General features: G+C 37.6%; 1 protein-coding gene across 1 annotated transcript; it reads right to left on the bottom strand.

Annotated features, from left to right (window-relative positions):
- Positions 1-1,127: 1,127 nt before the first annotated feature.
- Positions 1,128-17,513, bottom strand: LOC108707092 (beta-crystallin A4). Its single transcript, XM_018244047.2, has 6 exons — positions 17,460-17,513; positions 11,957-12,007; positions 9,328-9,446; positions 3,606-3,747; positions 2,348-2,490; positions 1,128-1,341 (listed from the first exon to the last, which is right to left on the bottom strand). Exons 2-6 carry the CDS (start codon positions 11,993-11,995, stop codon positions 1,194-1,196), a joined length of 591 nt encoding a protein of 196 aa, XP_018099536.1. The 5' UTR covers positions 11,996-12,007; positions 17,460-17,513; the 3' UTR covers positions 1,128-1,193.
- Between the last annotated feature and the right edge of the window lie 490 nt (positions 17,514-18,003).

Here is an 18,003-nt window from a genome sequence, read left to right as displayed (position 1 = left end):
TTTTGGGTCTAGGTGCCAAAGACAGTTTGTCAGACAACCCCCAAACACTGAATTCAAGCCACAGTACACTGTGAAGACAGTGAAACATGGTGGTGCAAGAATCATGATATGGCGATGTTTCTCATACTATAGTGTTGGGCCTATTTAACACATAACATGTTACATAACATCAGTTTCAATACATCAAAATACTTGAAATGGCGTTGCCTTATGCCGAAGAGGAAATGCCCTTGAAATGAGTGTTTCAACAAGACAACTACCCGAAACACACCAGTAAATGAGCAACATCTTGGTTCCAGACCAAAAAGACTGACCTTATGGAGTGGTTAGCCCAATACCCGGACCTTATTCCAATGAAAAACTTATGGGGTCACATCAAAAATGCTGTTTCTGAGACAAAACCAAGAAATGCAGAAGAACTGTGGAATGTAACAGGTGCCAGAAGTTGGTCATAAAATGAGGACTGCATATTTTCCATTTATATAAGACTCATCTGCTGACTTTAATACAGCTTACCATCCCCACACTCATTCAGTCTACCAGTCCATCACCTGCTTCATAAATGTTTCTGTTGTAGAATCTTCTCCCATCAGGAGGAGTTCTCAAGGAAACATATTTTCTTATTTAACGCAATTGCTATTGTTAACCAAAACAATGTCCTTATACCAATGATGCCCAAAATAACATTAGCTTGTCTGGGCTCAAATAGAAGCCAAGTTAATATTACATTCTGATTCCAATTTAAAAAGCTATCACCAATGTATTCTTCAATTTAGTCTTTTAATATCTCACTGTCGTGCAAAGCAGCTTATGTTTTCTGCTTCAACATCACCGCCTCTCACAGCTGATACCAAGATTATTTTTTCTTGAGCTCCTCCTACAATAACCTATTTCATGCCATGGTGTTCCCATAGATTTCCCTATAACCCATAAATGTAGAACTTAAAGCACTGATACAGAAGTACCATCATCCAGATTCTACATTTTGTGGCTTGAAAAGGGTTAAGGAATTATTTACTTTTCTTAACCAACTCTTCCTGAATCATCAGACAAAAGTTTTGTATCTCCCATGACCAACACCGACAACAGCCATTGCAAGACATAACAAATTATATTGATAAATGTAATATAATTTTATGCTTTATTTGCTTCAGGTTAAAATACAAGAACGTGCAATGGGTATAATATTCTCTTTACTGCTGAATTCTGCGGATGGACTGAATCTGAAAGGTTTGTGCGTGGGATCCCCATTCTCTCCAGTGCTTGTAGTCTCCAGAGTGGCGGTCACATTCCATGATGTACTGGAATCCACGGTAACCAGGATACTGGTAGCACACCCAACTGTAGAGGGATACAAAACATTTATATTTGATTGCTAGCAATGTATATTTTTGGTAATAGGATGCATTAGGCCATTTAATTACATATTTCTAAAATTATTGAGAATACACTAGCAATACACAAAAAACCAAAGCTAAAAAAAAATATTTTGCATAATTAAAATACAATTATATATTTTTTTAGCAATGCTTTTTTGGCTTTATAGCAGAAAAAGAGACACTATTGGGGGAATATAAAATAGGTGACTAAAAGAAAAACCATTCACAATGCAAATAAATGTTCTCATTGTGAAAAATTTTGCCTTTTTTAACATTTTGCGAAACCTTTGCCCCTCTCGTGACAGTAGGATAGCAAATGTGAATATTATATTTTGCGCAGTGTGTGTAATAGAACTTCTTAATGAAAAAGTTGTTACATTTGCTCCAAAAGTTCAAGCAGGTGTTAAATGTTTGCAATTGCAACGTGAATTTTCATTCTTATTTGTGCGCAAATTTTTGTAGGTATGCTTCATCCATAGTGTCTGGGACTGTGGTAATTGTAACCATATATGTATTGTTCATTCAGCAATAAATCAACTATAAGTTCTATAAAAGTTAATATATAAAAAATTTGCCTCTGTCAACCTGTTGTGTGTTGTAATAAGCCCCAAAAGGTAGGGTTGCCACCTTTGTGCGGCTCACGATCCAGGCAGGGGGCAGGCCATGACGTCAAAGGAGTGGGTCAGTGATGTTGCGGGTGGGGCTTGCTGCTTACTATGAGCTGGGCTATAACGTGGTGATTTGCTGATCGCCATATCAATCAGGGGAGATCCTGCCCAGGTTTCCTTATTTGGAAAACTGGGCAGACCTTCTGAAAACCGTGCTGTCCAGGTCAAATCCGGACAGGTGGCAACCCTAGCAACAGGGGTCATGCTGAGTTCCAATGCATAGGGTGGCATTGGACCTAAATACAGTGCTGGTCATTATTTAAACATTATACTTAATTTTTCTGCATACAAATGACTTACGCGCCAGAATGAACACGGAATGAGCCCACTTCGTTGTTGCACCATCCCATAGCTTGCAAGGAGGGATAGTCTTCACCAAGCTCTCCTTTCCTTCCCAGGAAGTTTTCCTTCTCAAATATCGACATCTTACAATCACGATGGTTCTGGAACAAAACCAACAGCTGTTACCTTGATCTTTTAACTGTACATATCTTTAATAGAACTTTGTCCATCAACTGTTTTAAATTAGAAGGAAGTTCCTTAAAAAAGCAGCGCTCATTTTATCCACATAGAGAAAAATGTCTAACCTAAGGAAGGCCACCAGATGTTTAAAAGAATGCGGGTTAGCCTAATGATCAACAGATTGTGGTCACCAGAAGAACTATGCAGTATACGTTTTATAGTAAGCATAATGTTTTAAATGTAAAACTCACTCACTTTCCACTCATTCATATGGGACTTTTGAAGCATATTTATCAAATGGTGAACTTGATGATGTGGTGTCTGCTTATTTACAGTTATACATATAAGTGAAAAAATTCCATATTGCTTTTGTTGGTAGAAGGCACGTACCCTTTGCAGATATAGTATATTTACTGTGATCATAGGAGCAAACATACAGTTTACAAGAGCACAATGATTCTTTTTTCATTCTTTACTGGTTATATAAGGGCATGAATGAAAAGTAAATCCTGCTTATGAACGAAATACAATATATTGTGCATAAGGTGCTCTTTTATTTTCCTGATGAATACCTATAAAACCTTCAAGTGTTCAATGTCTCAATGCAGAGATTCTTGCCTGTTGTGTTTATATTGCTAAATGCACTTGAATCATGTTCATGTTCACTCGTTTAAGTCATTATGTTGCATAATTACCTATCAAAATAATTTGCAAGCTTGATGGCAACAGTGGAATGAGAATTGAAACAAGTGCAACTTGGGGTTTAAACACATGTAAAAACCTATAAAGGGTATTCCTTACATTTACATTCACTTAAGTGGAAAGTGAAGAATGGGGAGCCGGATTATTTGGAACACTGGGCCTTCCTTGGACAAACAAAGTCATTCAAAATGTCTTAATCAAATGACAACCAAATCCTAAACCATCAGCAGTAGTATACATTACATTGTAGCTCATTCGCTGGCAGAGGCATGCTAATAGACATGCATTGACAACAATGGCATCTGCCTGGAAGTGTGCACATTTACAGATTTCAGCCCAACCATGCACATCTGTTGTGTGGAGTTCTGTAGCCCACATAAAAAATTTAACTTACAGCACAAGCGATTGGTCGGAACGAAGTCATTCTCTCAACATGATAAGCATTGCTGCCGCTCCAGGCCTCCCAGCGGGGGTACTCTCCTCTCTCCAATATAAACTGCTGTCCTTGGAATCCCAAGTGCTCATAGCCAACCCATCTGCATGTCAGGGAAGTCAGGGGGAGAGATATATATATACTGAATATAGATATTTATATGATATATAAAAAAAACCATGCTGGCACAAACTCATACAGTAGTATTATAATTTAATTACAATGATATCTTATCTTTTATTAACCCTTCGAAAAGCTTTCCTACCACTGACATCAGACTAACTGGCCTATAGTTTTGAGGCTGAGAACGGGATCCCTTTTAAAATATCGGCACCACATTAGCCAGACGTCAATGAATCCTGAAAAATTAACTAAAGAGGTTTGGCAATCACAGAGCTAAGCTCGCTAAGTACCCTGGGACGTATACCATCTGGCCCCAGACCTTTGTTTATCTTAACATGTTCTAGTCTCTTTTGAATTTCCTCATGTGTGAACCATGCATCATTAGTTGTATTACTAGAATTGGGACTGTTAAGAAGGAAACCTTCATTAACTGGTTCCTCATTTGTGTAGACACAGAAAAATATGAGTCAGAATCAGAGCTTTTTTTGTTCTCATTAACCAGCTGACCCCCCTCTGATATTAAAGGTCCCACCCCTTACTGCTTAATTTTTTTACTATTAACATATTTAAAAATAATTTTGGATTCTTTTTACTGCTTGCTGCAATATCCTTTTCCATATCGATTTTAGCTTTTTGCATGATTTATTGGTCTCCTTGTACCTTATAAATGATTCGACTGTCCCAGCTAACTTAAAAGCATTAAAAGCACGTCTTTTCTTACCCACCTCAATACCAACACTTCTATTGAACCAAAAACGTTTTGCTTTGCAACGACGTTCCTTGCTTACAAGGGGAATATACTGACGAATATTTATTAAGCAGCATTTAAGACTTCCCATTTTTGTTCTGTGTTAAACCCTGTGAAAAGCATTTCCCACTTAAAATATTTCAGAGATGCCCTTATACTGTCAAAGTTTGCATGTCTGAAATTCAGTGTTACAATTGCCTCTGCAACAGAATCTCAAAGGAGACCATATTATGATCACTGTTCCCTAAATGCTCACCCAAACAAATGCTAGAGATGAGTTCAGTAATATTAGTTAATACAAGATCCAAAAGAGAACAATTCCTAGTAGGTTCTTGAACGAGCTGAAATAAAAAGTTGTCATTCAGCATATTTACAACCTACTAGCTTTTTCTGTCTTGGCAATCCCATTACCCCAGTCTTGATAATTGAAGTCACCCATAGTAATTACTTGACCTAGTTGAGAAGCCGCTACTATCTGCAAGAGTAGCTGGGCTTCATACTCGTCACTTATACGAGGTGGTTTATAGCATACAACAATGATAATTTTCTTTGTAACCTTTTGCCCAGTCAAAATCTCTACCCAGAGGGATTCCACACCCTCACCAGTGCCAGCTATTGTTATTTCTTTAGCGCATGGCTTTAATTCAGGCTTTACCTACAAACACACTCCTCCACCCTTTTAATCCCTCTGTCCCTCCTAAAAAGTGTGTAACCATCAGGTCTCAGTGATACCAATTATATCGTAATTTTTAGAGCATGCAATTAAGTCTAGGTCTCCAATTTTACCTGAAAACTCTGTGCATTTGCCAGCATACAGCAAAATTAAATACTTTTGCTTTTGAAATTTGCATTACTTAGTGGAGAATTATATGTTAAGTTAGTATTAGTCTGGAAGACTTAAATTAGTAGACTGTCATGGCTGGGGTTATTTTCTCTGGAAAAAAGGTGCTTGCGAGGGGACATGATTACACTTAACAAGTACATTAGAGGACATTATAGACAAATAGCAGGGGACCTTTTTACACATAAAGTGGATCACCGTAGCAGAGGCCACCCCTTCAGACTAGAAGAAAAGAACTTTCATTTAAAGCAATGTAGGTGGTTGTTCACAGTGAGGACAGTGATGTTGTGATGGCTGATTCAGTTAATGCTTTTAAGAATGGCTTAGATGATTTCTTGGATAGACAGAATATCAAAGGCTATTGTGATACTAAAATCTATAGTTAGTATAGGTATGGGTATAAATAATTTATGTGAGTGTATGGAGGAGTGTATGTATGGATGCTGGGTTATCATTTGGAGGGGTTGAACTTGATGGACTTTTTCTTTTTTCAACTCAATTTAACTATGTAACTAACTATGTAACATATATGCTTATAAGAAAGTAAAAATAAGCATCTTTTTTTAAAAAAATTTGACTTAAACACACCTAATAGATAGACTTGTCTCTTTCTGTTTTTTCTAGTGGTTAATTCATTCTTTCACTTTCCTTTTTGTTACATACTCTTTTCCTATATATTGTTTCCCCCTTTTATCTCAAGCATCATACCTCAGTAAAATGTAATCTACAACTATTCACTCCTATTCACTTGCCTGACATCCTTGTTAAATTCACAAATTCGCTTAATATGTTCCTAAATACAGTGGAGAATAACACATGCAGAGGCTAAATAAATCACCAATAGTTATCCTTAATGACTGGACTCTGCTGCCTCCCAAGACAAATATCAATAGCTGTAATTGACCTATATACAAATCCAGCCAGCATTGCTTGTTCTACATTGTATACTATTAAATACTAGGAAAAGTTTCCAACACATTTGGTTTCCTACCACCAACTTATTTCACGTTTCTATGACTTCTTCTAAAGTCTCATTTCTACAGGAACAGTTCAGTGTAAAAATAAAAACTGGGTAAATAGATAGGCTATGCAAAATAAAAAATGTTTCTAATATAGTTAATTAGCCAAAAATGTAATGTATAAAGACTGGAGTGACTGGATGTCTAACATAATAGCCAGAATACTACTTCCTGCTTTTCAGCTCTATAACTCTGAGTAAAGTTGACCATACACGGGCTGATAAAAGCTCGATCGGATGGGACAAAAAATCCGGTCGGATCGCGGCCGCATCTGCTCGTTGATGCGGTCCCACGATCCGACCCCCATTTCCCATGCGTTAGGATCTGATCGTTGGGCCCTAGCGCCCACCATCGGATCAGCCCGATATTGCCCACCTCCATGTATGGCCACCTTTAGTCAGCGACTTGAAGGGGGGCCACATGGGACATAACTGTTCAGTGAGTTTGCAATTGATCCTTGGAATGCAGCTCAGATTCAAAAGCAACAGTTAGGACCCATGTGCCCCTCTCAAGTTACTGCCTGGTAACCAATCAGTGGAAACCAAGAGAGCTGCAAAACAGGAAGTAGTGTTTTGGCTATTATGTTACACATCCAGTCACTCCAGCCTTTTTATACATTACATTTTTTTACTAACTTTACTGAAAACGTTTTTTATTTTGCACAATTCCTTTAAGGCTTGCACTGCTGCTTTGTCTCTAGCTCATACTGACACATTTAGTTATTATATTATATAGCTTCTGGAACTTCCCCTCTACATTTTATTTCCGACAAAGGCTATTCTTAACTCCCCTGCCTCTCTAATTGGCTTCCTGTCCTCTTTTAAGTTATTTGCTGCCATTCCATACAATACGTTTGGGTATTTTGCAGGGTTCACTGAAGTACTAATATGTACAGCATATCTTATCCTGACCAAATAAATGAAAACAGTATTCTGGGTATCCAGCTTTTTATCTTCGTCAGTAATTCTAGTTTTCGAATCCTCTTTTACAACGTGTCCCACCTCAAACCTCTCCAAGTGCAAGTGATGTAAGTCCCATAGACTCTATTTTATCGAAATAATCCAAATTTTTCTTTGTAATAAAACATGGTGCAAACTAAAATATGATTAATCCTTATTGGAAGCAAAACCAGCATATTGAGTTTATTTAATGTTTACTTGATTTTCTAGTAGACTAAAGATATGAAGATCCATAATCAGTGGCGTATTGCTGGGCCAGACAGCAAATTAATTTTAGGGCCCCCAACATATCCAGTGTTTGTCCTGTTTTACCAATATATGTTGAAATTGCTCATCAATGAGAGCCTCATGGGGCCCCCTGTACCTCCTGGGCCCCCTGAAGCCGCAGGGTCTGCTTCCTCTGTAGTTACGCCCCTGTCCATAATATGAATAATATCCATTTATGGAAAGACCCAGGTCCTAAGCATTCTGGATAACAGGTCCCATACCTGTATATGCATCTATTTCTACCAATTTTAATCCATGAAAATATAAAGTGCTTCTGTTGCAGAAACATTTTCTTGGAAGCTGGGTTACAAGGTACAGGTCTACAAAGTATAGTTACAGGACCTGTTATCCAGAATGCTTGGGACCTGGGGCTTTCCATAAGTGGATAATGGATCTTTCTGTAATTTGTAATCTTCATCCTTTATGTCTACTAGAAAATTCTGTAAACATGATGAAATAAACCCAATAGGCTGGTTTTGCTTCCAATAAGCATTAATTATATCTTAGTTGGGATCAAGTACAATGTACTGTTTTTTTGCTACAGAGAAAAAGAGAATCATTTTTAAAAATGTGGATTATTTGGATAAAATTTGTCTATGGGAGATGGCTTTCTGGATAACGGGTTTTCGGATAACGGATCCCATACCTGTACAAAGTGTTTTATAATTTTATTAACTTACCACAAATGTCAGGGCCCGTTTCTTAGTATGTATCATATGTATGTGGTGTCACAGATACTGCACATTCAATCAATGGTTGTATAATGGTACTTTGAGCCAAATAATGCCCTATTGTCTTTTGAGAACAACAAGAGTTAAATTTCAGGCTATTATCAGGTAAGATTTGTGACAAGGCCACAAAGGCCGAGGCCTAGAGCGGCAAAATTTGAGGGGTGGCTTGTCGCCCAGCTGCATCTAAAGGAGTATTGGTAGCCGTGTGCGCTTGTGGGGGGAGGATTTGTGCAAGTTCGCCTGCAGGCACTATGACCTGGTGGCCGGTGCATGCGCACGCAGGGGTGCATACACACAGACGGGAGCTAGGTCCCAGGCAGCCTAGGGGCGGCAAGGAAATCCGGCCCTGGCTATTATATATAAGATATCAGTCTAGTACACACATTGTGGTGGAGTCTTAAGGTGGCCATAGACGCAAAGATCCGCTCGTTTGGCGACATTGCCAAACGAGCGGATCTTTTCCTGATATGCCATTAACGAGCATGGTTATATCGGGGGTAATCTGAACATTCGGCAGTATGGCCGAACGATCCGATTACGATGTGAAATGGGCTCCGGCGGGATCGGTCGGGTCAAAATCAAACCTGACCGATCGACCAAACAACCGATCTCCGCCGGATGAAAGATGTCGGCACTCTCCACACACGATCCGAAAATCGTACAAATCCTCGATTCGTATGATAGGATCTGTGCGTCTATGGCCAGCTTTCGGCTTGTATTCAATTCTTCCATAAAATCATTACACATCTTTATACTACTAATGTGTTTTTTGGCGGAATTCTGCCCGTCATCAGTGGTGACAGACATTCCATTAAAGCAAATGACAGTTGTGTTAGGGCCTCAGCTAAATAAAACAATGATGTAGAATACTCCACATGTGCCATTAGCCTTACAGAAGACAACTAAACATAAAAGTAAGATGACTGCCCTATATGATAATGGCTGACTTTCAGTCCCCATGTAGCGCAAGACAATCTTAAAAGCATTATACTCACGCTCCACTCTCTATTTTAAATGAGCGAACAGTTTCAAATCCACATTCCATGATATTGTAGCATTCAGCTGTAAACTCATGTCTCCGTCCCTGGAAACATTCTTCATCCCATACAATTATCTGAAGGCAAAGAAAAAAGTCTAGCCTAATAGAATCTTGGCAGCAATTATATAACAGGTAACAGTAAACACACAAGGTTTCTTCTTGCCTTTTTTATAAGTGATATTTTTTGTTGTATATGCCATGATATCACAGGCTTTTCAACCTGATTACATAGGAAAATAGGTAATCCAGTAATTCTCTGCAAAGCAAATGTTTTCAGTGGAGCATCGATAAATTTATATGTTCAAAATATGCACAAGAATATTTTTTTTTAATTCATGTACCTACTGATTGTTCAGCAGTTAGAAGGACTGTTTATTGTAGACACTACTGATAAGGTCAGTGGCATAACTAGATATTACTGGGCTCCACAGCAAATTATTTTGCAGGCACCCAAAATGTCTAGAGGTTAACCTGCTTTATCAATATTTACTGAAATTGTATATGAATTAAGGCCTCGTGGGCCCCCTATATCTCCTGGTCCCCCTGTAGCTGCAAGTCTGCTTCCTCTGTAGTTTCCAAGGGTGTTGCACCAGTGAGGTAAGTTACAAAACTCACCTCAACAGCGTCCCCCCTGGTTACTAGGGACAGCAAAAATGCTGCTCCTGGTAACTTTAAATTCTGCACTGAAATCCATTTCTCAAAAGAGCAAACAGATTTTTTTATATTCAATTTTGAAATCTGACATGGGGCTAGACATTTTGTCAATTTCCCAGCTGCCCCAAGTCATGTGACTTGTGCTCTGATAAACTTCAATCACTCTTTACTGCTGTACTGCAAGTTGGAGTGATATCACCCCCCTTCCTTTTCCCCCCAGCAGCCAAACAAAAGAACAATGGGAAGGTAACCAGATAACAGCTCCCTAAAACAAGATAACAGCTGCCTGGTAGATCTAAGAACAGCACTTAATAGTAAAAACCCATGTCTTACTGAGACACATTCAGTTACATTGAGAAGGAAAAACAACAGCCTGCCAGAAAGCATTTCTCTCCTAATGTGCAGGCACAAGTCACATGACCAGGGGCAGCTGGGAAATTGAAAAAATGTCTAGTCCCATGTCAGATTTCAAAATTGAATATAAAAAAATCTGTTTGCTCTTTTGAGAAATTAATTTCTGTGCAGAATTCTACTAGAGCAGCACTATTAACTGATGTGTTTTAGAAAAAACATGTTTTTCCATGACAGTATCCCTTTAAAAAGTTATTATATCAAGATATAATATTAATATTATTATATTAAGACATTAAGAAGTTACATGTGTTTATCATGATAGGCATAGAGCAGATTATAGAAATGGGATTATGATGGTTTTATCTTCAACTGCATCAAGAGCTGAGAGCTGTTGTGCACCCAAAAGTCGATTATTCTATAAGGCTAAAATGTAATAGAAATCTCATTATTTTAGTAACGTTTCAATGATTTTGACCAAATTATAGCCAAGAAATAAACTCAGTGACCTCTTTTTTTTTCACTTTACCACATATAGTTTCACCATCCAGGAAATAATGGGATTTAACCAGGTCTGGTGCTTAAAATAAATGAAGTGAGTAAAACCAGGTGGCATAGGCGCATTGAGGACATTGTTTTATAATCAGGACAATATGGAAAAAGCATACATTTACAAACCATTTTTCCACATATACCACTTAAATAGGCCTCCCGTGTCAGAAATAGGTGAAAATCCCAAATGTTTTATGTTATATAATGTCAGTTCAAGTATACTATAACCCCATATTCATAAAACAAGACAAGAGTTTATGAATATATAAATCAGTAAACAGCCATGATTTATAGAACAAATAACATATTTGTTTTGCCATTCTCTAATGCAGGCATGTCCAAAGTGCGGCTTGCGGGCCAATTGCGGCCCGTTTTCAAATTTAAACCGGCCCTCAGCCTCCATCATGAAATGAATAATAATGTGGCCCGCCAGCATAGTGCAATCAGGAATCGTGTAGCCGTAGCAGTATTATTTGGGCACATTAGTGAAATGATCTGCCACTTGGTCTATACTGCTGCCTGTGTGTTAGCAATAAACACGTACTGGCACATAGTGATGCGCCACTCTCATATACTTCAGTATAGACGATCATTTCACTAATCATGTGCCCAAATATTACTGCCACGGCTACACAATTCCTTGTTTAAATGAGGGGGCGGAGAATAAGTCCAAACAGACTCCACTTCCTAAACCCTGTGTACTCGTCCATCTCCAGGAGTGAATGATCCTGATTGCAAGCTAGCTACCTCAGAATGGATGTCAGGCTGAATGGTCAGCTCTAACACATTTTCATCTCACCAAATCTGGCCCTCGTTGCAAAACGTTTGGACACCTCTGCTCTAATGGATGCAGGCAAATTTCATAATGGTTGCAATTGATTATCCAATTAAGTACAGTAGAGATGCAGGTGAAGAAGAACCCTACAATGAAGTAATATTTATTTGCACTGATGAGGCCTAATGGAGCAACTGCTATAAAGCAAAACTGACTTCTACAAAAGCAGTTTTCTTATCTAATGTATAATTACCTTCCAGTGTCCAGAAAATTTAGTACAATGTTGAGTCATTTTGTCTTTTTCCTATAAAACAAAAACACATAAAAAAATGACATTCTATAGTCAAATAGAATAATCAAGAGGGGTAATGCCCTGTCCCCATTATAATATATATTACCATATTTGAAATATCATGTCAACTCTAAGTTACAAAATCAACAGAAATATAAAAAAATAATACTAAGATTAACATTTAAAAAGTGGGATATCTGAATTTAAAGGAGAACTAACCCCTAAAAATGAATGTGGCTAAAATGACATATTTTATAAACTCAAGTTATTGCACCAGCCTAAAGTTTCAGTTTCTAAATTTCGGCAATGATCCAGGACTTCAAATTTTGTCACAGGGGGTCACCATCTTGGGAAGTGTCTGCAACACTCACATGCTCAGTGGGCCCTGAACAGTTGTTGAGAAGCTAAGCTTCACTAATCATCAAGAAGAAATTAAGATTTGTATGTAATACTGTATAAAATGATTATTAAATGCTGATGCTAGTTGCACTGGTTTCTGTGCTGCCATGTTGTAATTGTCTGTATTAATTACCAATCGGCCTTATATTGTGACATTTATATTCTATGTGTACTGTATATTTTGAGTGGATCCCTAAGCTAACTAAGTGACAGCAACACAGAGCATGTGCAGTGAATCAGCAGAAAAGAAGATGAGAAGCTACTGGGGCATCTTTGGCGGCACAGATCTTTTTTGCTTAAGGGCTGTGGTTGCCTTGGGCTGGTACAGAAGCCCAAAGCATAATGCACAACATTCATAGCCTACTTCTTTAGTTAAGCTTTAGTTCTCATTTAACCAATGGTATTTATATTTATTTTGATACAGTAGTGAACATAAGAAAGGTAAAACTGAGTATTTAGATATTCAAAGCCACATTCTTTGTTTACTCCTGCTTACTCCCTTTGTTTACTGTCTGCATCAACATTCGGCTTGACCCATTGTTATTATAAATAACCCTTGTGTGTATAACTACAAATCGAGACAAGTATACCATTAGAAAGTCTCTGTTGTCAGAAATAGACCACAGTAATGATTGAAAGGATACAGCTTTCAATATTGGGCTGCACATTGTTCTGCTGATGGTGTGGGAAAATGTATGGTATGTTTCTGGATCTTGAAAATCCATTTAAGTGATTTAATAAATAGAAGTCTTTTGTTTTTCAAGAGCCTTACAAGAATGCTCAGTTAATGTTGCTTGTATTGGAATGCTTTCACAGGCTGTCCCAGGTGACTGCACTCAAGAGCCCAGCTTGTGTGCCAACCCTTGCATTAAGTCATTGATCTGAGATAACAATCCTTTCTTTACATTCTTGTACAAGTAATAGTCTAGTGATACCTTTTGGGTAATTTCTTCCTGTACAACTGTAATTTTCATTGTGTGTGTTTATGTACATGTATTTATATCTATCCATCTTGTTGCCTCTGAATACTAATGGATAGAAACACTGTATACAAGGGAAATTCCTAAGGAAAGATTTGGAAGAAAGCACAGTAAAGGCCATTCAAGGCATAAAACCCTTACTATAGGAATATGAAAAATGATGCCCAGACAAAATTTCTCTTAAAACCCATAACAACTGGTGCAAGCAGCTGTATTGAAAATAATATACAAACAGCAATTTCAAATGCTCTAGTGTAAAAAAACTCATGATACAATAGATCTTAGAGGATTCAAACCACTCACTCACAATTCTGCTTTCACTCTTTATTATATACACACACTCATTTACATTTACATAACAAAAACAATCTGTTAACTTTGCCACACTTGGGTCAGTTACCAAATTACTGAATTGTGTACAATTTGGCAATAAGGCATTGATCAGTTGGACCTCTAGGCTGGGCAAATATATCACATAAAATGAGTAAAGCAGTTGTGGCTTGGAGTCAACCACTTTTGAGAGACTATCACCCAATTGTGTTTTCAGTTCTGAACAAATACTTCCAGTCATATCTTATGTTGGTCACGTAGAATAGTCAGCATAGGGTCTCACACATGGAGCAGTAGTTGGCAAGATCTCTAGAAATGGACCAAGCCTCTCATTCAGTGTATGTGGCCTGACTTTTCCTTACTCAGGACAACTGCACATTCAAAGAGCGCCTAATGGATAAGGTTAGTTAGGGAATTATTTAGGGAATTCTGCATTTAAAATCATGTTTCGGGAACAGTTAAATTATCCCTATTCACCCCATGGGGTATATTTATCAAAGAGTGAAGTTAGAGGTCGCCACAGTCTTGTAGAGTGAAATTCCACCACTCTCCATTCATTTCTATGGGATTTTTAAATGAATATTTATCAATGTGTGAAAATGAAAGTTCATCCTTTAATAAATACGACTTTCAAAATCCCATAGAAATGGAGTGGCGGAATTTCACTCTAGAGGACTGTAGCGACCTCTAACTTCACTCTTTCTTATATATCCCCATGTGTTTGAACATCAACAATTTGATAACATGCGTACAGGACAATTCACTAGCAAAAGAGACTGTCGCTAGCTCAGTTTCGCACCCTTTCACCAGGCGCATTTTCAATCAGATGAACCATTGTTACTCCGCAAATTCACAAAAGTGTGAATTTTACAGAGCGTTCCTTCGCCAGCTTAGACCAGTTTAGGTGAACTGATAAGATGAAGCTACATCATCCTCTGGTGTTTTTTTCATATTTTAAAGCGGGATTGTCTTTAAAAGTTGTAACTTTTAAAAAAAATTATTTTTACGTTAGGGTTTTTTAGGTTGAGCGCATGTCTAGGGCATAAGAGGATCTATTTTGTCTTTATTTTGCTTCCTTGGACATTTTTAATAATAAGTGGCTACTTCAAGCATTTGCACCAATATTTCTAATAAAGACATATATACAACCTATATGTGCCCGTCCTATTCAAATTGAAGAGCAAGTGTACTAACGAAGTTTCGCTATGCAGAAACAAACGTTAGCGAGCGTTCGCTATGAAATGCTTGTGCTGATGAATTAATGCTAGCGAAATTTGCCAGCAGTCGGCTGCTAAGACGCAACTTCATGTTTTAGTAAATTAGGGGCACATTTACTATTGGTCGAATATCGAGGGTTCGATCGAACGATCGAAGGAAAAATCAAATCGAACGATTAAATCCTTTGAATCAAGGATTCGAAGGATTTTAAACCATCGATCGAACGATTTTCCTTTGATCCCAAATTGGCTAGAAAGCCTATGGGGACCTTCCCCATAGGCTAACATTGATGCTCGGTAGGTTTTAGGTGGCGAAGTAGGTGGTCTAAGTTTTTTTTAAAGAGACAGTACTTCGACTATTGAATGGTTGAATAGTTGAACGATTTTTAGTTCAAATTGTTCGATTCGAAGTCTTAGCCGAAGGTCGAAGTAGCCAATTCGATGGTCGTAGTAGCCAAAAAAATACTTCGAAATTCGAAGTATTTTTTATTCTAATCCTTCACTCGAGCTAAATAAATGTGCCCCCAAGTGTAGTGGTAGGCAAATTTGAGCCTGGTGAAGTGGCTCGAAGTGTAGCGAAGCCTTCGAAGGCAAACATTTGCCCCATGTGTTATCTCTATTTTGTTCATGGGGATATCTTATGTGCACTCAACAGTACTATTATGTACAGTATGTATAGTATTTATCTATTCCTATCTATCATCTTCAGTCCATCTATCTGTATCATTTGGCTGTACAATAAACTACATTTAAAAGAACGCTGTGAAAGGAGTTTTACACATTATCAGAACTTGGAATGTGACATTGAATTTGTTCCATGCAGGCAGTAATAATTTGTTCCATGCACACCAAATTTCAGACTCACGCCATACAGGAAATCCAATTGTAATGCTACTCCACTGACATCTGACACAAGTAAGAGAAGTGAAAATAATTGCTATTATGCATATATGATAACTTAACATAACTAGTAGTATGTTTTTGTGATTTAATATCGATAAAACCATGTAATACTCCTTAAGACAAAGTGGTAAAAGCCAGTGAAGAACCACTGAAACCATGAAATGAGGTGCACATCAGAATATATTTTGCAGACTTTCAAATTGACAGTCGTACTTCCATTAATTACTTAAACTTTAATTTATCTTGGAGTGTTCCCAAAACCCAATTTGAGAATAGGACATAAAAAAAAAATTTGACTCTAAGGTTTACTAACAGTTTAAAGCACTGCACTGACTAGGGTTGTGTGTTTGGACAGAAACTGATATATTTGAAACTGCTGCCAGATCCTGCAGATGTGAGTACATTCTGTATTTTGTACCAGATTATATTCTACAGTTTGTCAAGAAAAACAAAATATATGACTGATGGGAATTTTCATCTGCCAGAGATACCATTCCCTTGAGACAATGGAGGCAATGAAAACCGTAATCCTTTTTAGCTGCAATGTAGAAAATGTGCCTTAATTATTCCCAATAAGTAATATCTGGATCCAAAACAAACAAAGTTTTTTTGTTTTGCTTTGCTTTTCTGTATCATTAAGAAATAACAGTTATGATGTCATAGGGAAATAGAAAAACTACAGAGACAAAATGCAGTTGTTGTATCACTCACTAAACTACAAACTAAAACATGGGTACAGCAGCACTGCTAGTCTTCACTTTATTGCAGCTCAGGCACAGACATTTTGGAGATTTGGCCTTAGACTTGTTTGGTGCTGCCCTTTCCTGCCATTGACCTACACTGTACCAGGTTTTCCAGTGGAAAGACATCAGCAGAGTTTCTGTCCAGTTCGTTTAACAGTGATCCGATGGGAAATAACTTGGCTAAAATAAGGCAAACTGACCTACCATCCTATTACTTGTATGGCCATCTTTTGTTTTTGACATTTGAAACTTTCATATTCAATGAATGCTAAGCTATGTAAGCTCATGTTATTAAAGGTATATTTGTTCTCGTTCAAAAATATTTTTATATCATCAAATCAGGGGGGCAAATTTAAACTGAATATTGTATTAAAGTAAGTAGTCTTAAAGAGCTGAAATGATTTCCTTGTAAATAGAAAAAACATACAGAACTGCAAAAAGCACAACCTGCAAACATACTTAGTGACATCTTTGGAGGAGCTAGGGGAAGTCCTGGTGAAGTTATATAAATATAAGGTATAATTATACAAAGGGGAAATTAGCAAAAGGTTTTTTGTGTTTGTAAAAATGGTGGACAGATGAGACATAGTTTAACGTATATGTTGTCAATAAAATATAGCAGAGACCTACAGTATGTAGATATTGCTGGTCTATAACATTTCTACATCCTTCCAAGCTGTTTTATTATGAAGCAAATCTACTGGGCATTAATACAGTTATCATTTTAACCTTAGGCTAATAATATATGTAGATTTTTTGTATTCCTATAAAATGGTTGTTATATGCAGTAGTAGAGTGTTTTAACTCTAGGTGCATTAGCAGTGCCAAAGACATAGGCAAAAGACTTCAAACTGCACCGTTTTAGTGATGTTTCAGATATGGCAGCACTTACCTTGAACCAGCAGCCGAGTGTCCCAGGAAGGCAATGTGCCTAGTGGCCTTTGTGTTGGGGTTTATATAGCCTGCTGACTGTGTGGCAAAATGATCGCACTAGCTTTATTGAAAGCCCTAAGTCAGCACAACCAGTGAGGCCTCATTCAGTAGCTGTGGTACCCAAACAAAGGGTATAATCTATACAGGACATGGTAATGTATAGAAATGCAAACACATCAGCTTTCTGTTTAGCAGTCAAACACTTTTTCAGGATTTCTACACCTCTGTGTTGTGAACTTATTTTTTTAATGAACTCGGGATGCAGAATAAATCTTCAAAACATCAAACCAGCGTGCAGGCCACATGCTTAGTCACAGAAGGACTAAAAAAAATGATATTGCCCTGGCAGGCATTTATAATTAATATTATTTGATGAGAAAATTGCATATGCATTATACTAATATACCCATGTATGCAAATCATAAGGGAAATATACCATTTTCATAGAAACTATTTTTTGTTGTATGAAATAGAGTTTGAAGTTCTAGCCTGCTGTGTGTTGC

The sequence above is a fragment of the Xenopus laevis genome, chromosome 1S (assembly GCF_017654675.1).
Source record: "Xenopus laevis strain J_2021 chromosome 1S, Xenopus_laevis_v10.1, whole genome shotgun sequence".
Classification (NCBI taxonomy): Eukaryota; Metazoa; Chordata; class Amphibia; order Anura; family Pipidae; genus Xenopus; species Xenopus laevis.
This window is presented reverse-complemented; position numbering and strand designations above follow the sequence as displayed.

What these genes read in the sequence shown, in the direction of transcription:
- LOC108707092 (XM_018244047.2), bottom strand. Translation starts at nt 11,995, where the DNA reads ATGACTCAACATTGTACTAAATTTTCTGGACACTGGAAG. An exon ending in TCCGACCAATCGCTTGTGCT is followed by an intron (nt 2,491 to 3,605) that starts GTAAGTTAAATT and finishes GTTTTGTTCCAG; the next exon opens with AACCATCGTGATTGTAAGAT. An exon ending in TTCCGTGTTCATTCTGGCGC is followed by an intron (nt 1,342 to 2,347) that starts GTAAGTCATTTG and finishes ATCCCTCTACAG; the next exon opens with TTGGGTGTGCTACCAGTATC.